At 39.9% G+C, this 8,818-nt stretch overlaps 1 protein-coding gene across 1 annotated transcript; it reads right to left on the minus strand.

Annotated features, from left to right (window-relative positions):
* Positions 1 to 314: 314 nt before the first annotated feature.
* LOC308101262 (vitelline membrane outer layer protein 1 homolog) lies at positions 315 to 7,612 on the minus strand. Its single transcript, XM_080450674.1, has 4 exons — positions 7,494 to 7,612; positions 4,597 to 4,724; positions 1,925 to 2,034; positions 315 to 1,053 (listed from the first exon to the last, which is right to left on the minus strand). Exons 1-4 carry the CDS (start codon positions 7,525 to 7,527, stop codon positions 750 to 752), a joined length of 576 nt encoding a protein of 191 aa, XP_080306800.1. The 5' UTR covers positions 7,528 to 7,612; the 3' UTR covers positions 315 to 749.
* Positions 7,613 to 8,818: the final 1,206 nt, after the last annotated feature.

Consider the following 8,818-nt stretch of genomic DNA (forward strand, 5'->3'; position numbering starts at 1 on the left):
ATAAAAATCTTTTGAAAATAGCCGATCTACAAGCATTGTGAGCTTGTAGATCAGCTATTTTCAAATGGCCGAAATGTATATAGGGCTGAAGCAGTTAATGTACGTTTTGTAATAATAATCAAAATCTACAAATTAATTAGTAACTAAAGTTTTCAAATAATTGTGGTGGAGTAAAAAGTACAATATTTCCTTCTGAGATGTAGTGGAGTAGAAGTAAGGTAACTACACAACCCAAACCTCTACTAAAGTGGTCTTGCCCTTTAAGAGCACAGTTGGACAAACAGGATATTAACAAAGCACACAGACAGCTAGCATTGCAGAAATTAACATCTTTATTTTTGTATTTATTTGCAGTTTTATTTTTATTTATTTTTACATTTTTATCCCATGATTGTGTAACCCATTTTTTTCACCCAGATATATTTGCAGTTTTCTAAATTTTGATTTAAGAAGTGGTTAATGAGCTACAGTACAATGTAACGTCATCATTCGTTGAATATCGTCTATGACGGGTGGAAACCTCATATGTCCAAAACTGTTACTTTTCAGGTTTCAAATTCAAAAAGTATATATTTAAAAAAAAACTGATTTCGAGCTTGCAGAGCGCCGTATGACGCTGTCGTATGATCAAATAGGCTGTTAATTTATGAAAAAAAAAAAACACAGAAAAAGGTCAAATATGGAGATTAAGCGGTTTCGGGCCCGATTGCTAACGATATCCAAACGGTACGCGTAATTATCCCACGCATTTATTTTTTGCAGCAGAAAAAACGCGCGTCGTTTAGCCCGGTGTCGTCACCGAGGCCTTGTTTGCCCTCCACCTGTGTCTGGATCCCACAGATGACCGTCCCCGGGTTACAAGAGTTGCTCCAGGACCCCCAGTCGCCCCAGTCCCCGCCTACGAAGGGGCCCGTCATGTCCCCTCCGCCGCTGCAGGAGAGGCGGATGTTGTTGACCGCGGTGTCGTCGCCGCCGGGCGACTCCACCTTCAGCATGAAACGTGTGAACCCTGAGGGGCAGTAGCGGATTGCATGATCACGCCAGTAGCCCCAGCTGAAAAAAAAAAAAAAAAAAAAACAAGGTGCAGGTGCGTCATATATGGGGTTCCAGGCAGTGGTGTAAAGTAACTAAGTACATTTACTCAAGTACTGTACTTATGTACAATTTTGTAGTATTTTTTACTTTAATTTATTATTTTTCCAATGTCAGTACTTTTACTTCTACTACACTACATATCGGAGGCAAATATTGTAATTTTACTCCACTATTACTTTTAAACTTTAGTTAGCCTACTAGTTACTTTGCAGATATAAATTACTACATTATAAAACATACATTAACCACTTTAGCCCTATTTTATACCTAGGCTATTTGAAATAGCCGATCTACAAGTTCACAACGCGTCTCATCGCGACGCGTTGTGAACTTGTAGATCTTCTATTTTCAAACATTTTTACTTTTGGTACTTTAAGTACATTTCGAAGCCAATACTTTTGTACTTTTACTCAAGTCAACTTTGAATTCCTGACGTTTACTTGTAACAGAGTACTTCTACATTGCAGTATTGATACTTTTACTTAAGCAAAACATTTTAGTTATTTTTCCACCACTGGTGGTAAAACACTCAAATTGTTTTGGTTTTTTTTGCCAAATAAAAGTAGCCCAATCTCCGTATGTGTTTCTATATAGAATGCTATACAGGCATTCGTTTAGTGGCAATGATTGGGGATGGATGTGAAGGAGGAGTTTTCATTGAAAAAGAATAGCTCGCTCGGAGCAGCTTATACAAATAATAAATAAGAAAAATCTAAATAACGTATTTTTTGGGACCGAAACCTTAGTTCAAAATTCTAAACTGCTTAATTGTAATTTGTTGTGAACTTAAGCTATATCTCAACACTGGTGCAAGGTGTTATATACTTACTATCCGTCATGTGATGACACAAAACTATTGATAGATTTGCCGTCCTTGAAACATTCGAGTCGAATGCCATTTAACGCTGTGTCATCGGCCAAGTCTTGATTTTTCTCCACCTGTGAGAGGAATTCAGACCAACACGAGAAAAGAACAAAGAGAAGAGAATAAACAAGACAAGCAGAGAGGTGAATTGCTGCTGCCTGCTGGTATAAATTGGTCTCCTGGTAGTGGTGGAAAAAGTACTCAAATGTTTTACAAGTAAAAGTATCAACGGAAATTGGAAATACTTTAGATGGCAATCTTAGCCAATCAGGGTGGAATATGGAAAATCGGTTATGATCACATGACTATAGAGATGCTGTGTACCGATTTGCGTCACGTTTGGACAAAATCCGTAGGAGTAATATCAATAAATGGGTTTTGCAAAAATCGGCCTCCTGATGGCTCTATAACAGGCCAATTTGAAACATTTGGGGCAGAGGTTCTGCTCTGGCGGACGGACGGACGGACGGATAGGGGACAAAACATAGTCTCGACCACGCCTTCGACCTGAAGGAGACGGTAAAACATTGACATTTTGGCCTAATAGACTAGTAGTGGTAGATGAAAGGCCATAGAGTCACCAAAATCAGTATTGTTCATGTTTACGAGGCACACTGCAAATTGGAAAGTTTTAGCCGCAGGACTGCATTCAATCACGTTTATACTATAGTTTTTTTGCATGTGCAAAACAATGCACAAACCCATTACTTTCAACTAAAAATGTCATTAATTTTGCCATAAAGAGATGTATGTATTGATCGGGAATTCAGTTGTCAGATTAATTTAACATTAGTTTGACATGCATAATGTTGCCTGAGATGCTGCAACATACTTACTCTAATCAAGGTTTTACCTGAATTCAAGTTGCATTTCAAATCTGAACATACCCTAAGCCTAACCCAGTATGACTATAAGCAGTATGTACATGTCAGACCACACACTAATGTAAACCACTCAGCCACATTTGAATGATTAAAACAATTGTTCAGTATGTAAAATGTGGTTTCAAAGTCATGAAAAACAAGCAGTAGTTTCTCTGCTCAGGAATATGGGGGTAGTGTCCACTGCCACAAGATGAAGGTGCACTCGAGTAGTAGGTATATTATTGTCACCTTGGCAGAAGAAGTTTGGAATTATGCGATCATCAGTGACACACTGATGACATCACTGAAACTCACCCGAGCGTGTCATAGGGTGAGGATTTAGCCTCGCTCCCCGAAAACACAAACTGGGTGTTAGGGTTAGGGAGGGGTCTTCAACGTTTTCAGGCCAAGGACCCCCTAGCTGAGAGAGAGATGAAGCAGGGACCCCTCTATATTGTATAACATTGTTTTTCAGATAAACTTTTTCTGCTCTTTTTTTCCCTTTACACCTATAACTCTTTGCCAAAAATAGCCGATCTACAAGCTCACAACGCCTCGCAACGTGAGGCGTTGTGAGCTTGTAGATCTGCTATTTTTGGCTAAAGTTCTCCTCAGAAAAGGGATGCTAGGGTTCAAGTGGTTCATGTAAAAAAAAAAACACCTGTTGGCGGAGTTACCTAGCCTGGTAAACACCCCCTCCCTCCGGAAATCTCATTTGCATTTGGTTTCAGGAAGGAGGGTCTGGGATTGCTCACAGAGTAAAGCTGCCCGAACCGCTGCGCATACGAACCAATCAGCGGCTGCTAGGGGCGGGATCATCCAATCACCTGCCTAGTAGCTTGAAAAAATTAAACTCCGTCTGTCATCGATTCTGCGCCCGGAGTCTCAGATGCAAGTACGCTGTGAAACAAAATGTGTGTCGCAAGCTTCTTCCATTTGACGGAGTGAGGTTAGGAGTTACCACCTGTAGTAACTCTGAGGACCCCCTAGGGGTCCCGGACCCCCGGTTGAAAACCCCTGGGTTAGGGTATTTCAAAATGTAAATTGTCTCATGGACTGTAGGGTTCATGGACTCACATGCGCCACATCGTGGCCGATCAGCCACGCTACACCTCTAAAAGGTCAAAGGTGGTACCACAGCTACTTGGTGGTGCCCCTGTGGTACCACAGAGGTACTCAGATGGTATCACTGCCGTTATCAAGTGCTAACGACTGTACGTCCAAAACTGTTACTTTTCAGGATTCAAATTCAAACGTTATTTTTTTTTTGTCTGACGTTGTATGATCAAGTAATGAAAGGGCCTTTCTGTGTGGAGTTTGCATGTTCTCCCTAGGTGTGTCTCCTAGGGTACCCTCACAAAAAACATGCAGTAAACCTGGTCTCTATACTGCCTCCCCCTGGTCAGCCGGGGTGCCTGATGGAGGGGAAAGGAACATGGTTGGAATAACTTGTTCCTTCCGCTACGTCTAACCAGGGAACCTCCCCCCTGTCAGGTGATAAGAAGCGGTCCGCTAGCTCTAATGCATTGAAGGAGGCACGAGCTCGGCTCTAGGCTCTCCCTAGGCTGGCAGAGGGAGTGTACCGCCCAGGATTACTAAGACAATTGGCACTGGGTGAAAAAATGGGTTACAAAATCGTGGGATAAAATGTTTAAAAATAATAATAATTAGGGCGTTGATTTATGAAGAAAAAAAAAGTTTCTGCGCGACAGCAACGAAATAGGAATTTAATAGATATGGTTAAACTGTAATGTAAATAGTACATTTTCTCACCCGAATCATGAAGGATCCAGCGTAGGAGCCCTCTGGGCACATCTGTGGCGTGGACCAGCCGCCCCACGGAGACCCGTTCCGGACCACGAGCGTTTGGCTTTGTGCCGGCCAGCACACAGCAGCCAGCACTGAAACATAACACACAACACAATGATGTGGCAAATATTCACAAACATGACATTAAAGCAGTGGTTTTCAACCTTTTTCATGCCAAGGACCCCTAAATTGATATACATTTGACCGCGGACCCCCACCTGAAAATGTTTTGTGCCAGGGACCCCCAGAAGCATTTGAGTAAAAAATGTATTTAATGTAATGTAAAAATATTTTTTCAACACATTTTCAAGATTTTTCAAAAATAGCAGATCTACAAGCTCATAGCACGGCACTCGGTGCCGCGCTATGAGCTTGTATATCTGCTATTTTTGAATAGCCAAATCTAAGTGGTTAAAATGATTCTGACGCTATGTTAACTAATTTCGATGGGGACCCCCTGGTGCCCCCCCAAGGACCACTGGTTGAAAACCACTGCATTAAAGGGATGTTTCTCTGTAGAACACGTCTGGGGTCATTTTAACATACTCTGGCATTTGTGCAGTGGTGGAAAAAGTACTCAAATGTTTGACTTAAAGGAGAATTCCGGACATTTTAAGTGTTATCTTTGATGTGTCGTTACTCACCTACCGACGTAAACAGTGGCATTGTTTATTTCCAGATATTCCCCTGTCGTCATATTTTCAACCTCCTCCGTTGTCATAATGGGAGCGCGTGTCATAGGGAAATTCGTCTATTATAACCGATGCAAAGTTATTTTTTTCTCTACTACTACTCATTGTGGAGTCTGATGATAGTCAAACATGCAGTGAAAGTTCCTGAGAGGCTACCGCTAATGACGAACGAGCTAACGCTAGTTGCTTGTTTCTCTCCCAGAACCTGGCAACTTGGTGTTGCCATGTTGAGAAACAAGCAACTAGCGTTAGCTCGTTCGTCATTAGCGGTAGCCTCTCAGGAACTTTCACTGCATGTTTGACTATCATCAGACTCCACAATGAGTAGTAGTAGAGAAAAAAATAACTTTGCATCGGTTATAATAGACGAATTTCCCTATGACACGCGCTCCCATTATGACAACGGAGGAGGTTGAAAATATGACGACAGGGGAATATCTGGAAATAAACAATGCCACTGTTTACGTCGGTAGGTGAGTAACGACACATCAAAGATAACACTTAAAATGTCCGGAATTCTCCTTTAAGTAATTGTATCAATACTGCAATATAGAAATACTTTGTTACAGGTGAAAGTCCAGAATTCTAAATTTACTTGATTAAAAGTACAAAAGTATTGGCAGCAAAACGTACTTAAAGTACCAAAAGTAAAAGTACTAAAATGTTTGAAAATAGCAGATCTACAAGCTCACAATGTGTCGCGATAAGACACGTTGTGAGCTTGTAGATCTGCTATTTTCAAATAGCCTCTGTATAAAATAGGGCTGACGTGGTTAATGTATGTTTCATAATGTCATAGTTTATAGCTGAAAAGTAACTTGTAACTATAGTTTTCAAATAATTGTAGTGGAGTAAAAGTACAATATTTGCCTCTGAGATGTAGTGAAGTAGAAGTAAAAGTATTGGAAATTGAAAATCCTCAACATTTTACTTAAGTACAGTACTTGAGTAAATGTACTTTAGTTATTTTACACCACTGGTTTAATATGACCATGTAAGAACTGCGTTCCAAAAATAAACAAATGATCCCGACGGTTTGACTCATAAGGATATGAAGCATCAGTGGTGGAAAGCAACGAAGTACATTTACTTAAGTACTGTACTTAAGTACAATTTTGAGGTATCTGTACTTTACTGGAGTATTTCCAATTTCCAATACTTTTACTTCTACTCCACTACATCTGAGAGGCAAATATTGTACTTTTACTCCACTACAATTATTTGATAACTTTAGTTACTAGTTACTTTTCAGATATAAATTACAATATTATAAAACACACATTAACCACTTTAGCCCTATTTCATACCTAGGCTATTTGAAAATAGCAGATCTGTGAGCTTGTAGATCGGCTATTTTCAAAAAAAATGTAATTTTACTTTTGGTACTTTAAGTACATTTTGATACCAATACTTTTGTACTTTCACTCAAGTAAATTTTGGATTCCGGACTATTACTTGTAACGGAGTACTTCTATATTGCAGTATATGATAATTTTACTTAAGTACAAAATGTGAGTACTTTTTCCACCACTGTGAAGCATCAACTGACAACGAGAAAACGCTAATGTTACTTCCTCCAACTTAATGAAATGTTCACCAGAAACAGACTGTATCAAATATGACTGAGTGACTATCCTAAACGATACAGTTTGTTTAGTTTTGGACGACAATTCTTGTATGAGACGATTCAAAGATGACCAATTCAGTGGTGGAAAAGGTACTCACGTTTTACTTAAGTAAAAGTATCAATACTGCAGTGTAGAAGTACTCGTGTGTACTAGTAAAAGTCCGCAATTAAAAATGTACTTGAGTAAAAGTACAAAAGTATTGGTGTCAAAATGTACTTCAAGTACCAAAAAGTACTAAAATGTTTCAAAATAGCAGATCTACAAGCTTGTAGATCTACAATTTTTTTAGCACATTGTGAGCTTGCAGATCGGCTATTTTCATATAGCCTAGGTATAAAAAAAAAGGCTAAAGTGGTTAATGTATGTTTTATAATGTAATGATTTATATCTGAAAAGTAACTAGTAACTAAAGTTTTCAAGTACAGTATTTGAGTAAATGTACTTAGTTACTTTACACCACTGCCAATGTTATCTGAGTACATTTTTCACCGCTGTACTGTATGTCATTGTAAATTATGCTGCTTTGAAGTATAGTACTTACCGACGAGGATGCACGGGAGTCGGAGGTTGGTCATGTTGTCAGATCAAAGCAGAACTGATGTGTAAGTCCTGCTTAAAACCATGCTCTTATATACAGCAGTCCTAGCACTTATCCTCAAAAGACTCAGAGACCACCCTGGGTAAATAAAGAACAAAAAAAACAATATTGTTTGACCTCAAACAGTCACCAGTCACCAAAGGCTATATTTGAGTAAGCTTGTTTACGTTAGCTAATTACAGTTTCAATGACAGTTTGTTTAATTTAGTTTTCTCCAGTGTGGTATGGAAACAGGAAGGAGTAATTAACGATGAGCGGGCCCGGATCTAGGCATGGGCACGGGGGGGGGGGGGGGGGGCAAGGGCAATGCCGCCCTAAATGCCCTGACTGCCCCACCAAACATGATGGCATGCAAACATCCAACATTACAAAATAACCCTGGTCGATTATATCTCCCCTTTAAGTTGAAACCTGAAGCCGATTCCACATGTCTCCTAAATCTCAATATTCTGAAAAACTTATGTTTCTATATCAGTGGTGCTCAATCTTTTTCATGTTGTCAAGGACCCCCAAAATTATATGTATTTGGCCGTGGACCCCCATCTCAAAATATGTTGTTCCAGGGACCCCCAGAATCAAAGATTTGAGTTAAAAAAAATTGCTTTAAAAATATATATATATTCAAAGATTTGCACACATTTTCACGATTTTTCAAAAATAGCAGATCTACAAGCTCGTAGCGCGGCACTCGAGCTTGTAGCTCTGCTATTTTTGAACAGCCCAAAGTGTAAAAATAATGCTTTTTAGCTCAAATCTAAAAATGACACAGTTCCAGGTCTTAATGGGTTAATAACACCAATTGGTATTGTGTTTTATATCACTTTTATCGTTGATTAGACACCTTTACAACGAGGTAGGCCTACAGCTTGTAAAGGATTGGGCATTCGTGGAATGAGCAACACAGCTAAATGTGTGGGTAGAGCCTCCCAAAAAAAATTGCCAAAATGCCCCCAATGTATGCTTCTGTTGGTAATCACTCTCGTTTTGAGCGACCTGCCAGCACCCACCTGCTGAGAGGTGTGTGTCAGTCACAGGTGTGTGTGTGTGTGTGTGTGTGTGACTGGCACCTAAACAAGGGTCTTGCATCTTTTTGTTGAGTTTGTGTTGATGCTCCAAGCAGCAACACTGCCCCCATGTGGCAAGATGCCACGTTTTGTCCCTTCAGGATAAGAGCCGGTGCAATAGAGCAAGTGGAAGCTGGTGTTCCGTCATGCAGAGCGGCAGCATTATTTGGTGACAGCCCCAGGTACCATTTCCAAACTTAGGAC

This window comes from Gymnoscopelus braueri, assembly GCF_963280865.1.
Source record: "Gymnoscopelus braueri genome assembly, chromosome: 15".
Lineage (NCBI taxonomy): Eukaryota > Metazoa > Chordata > Actinopteri > Myctophiformes > Myctophidae > Gymnoscopelus > Gymnoscopelus braueri.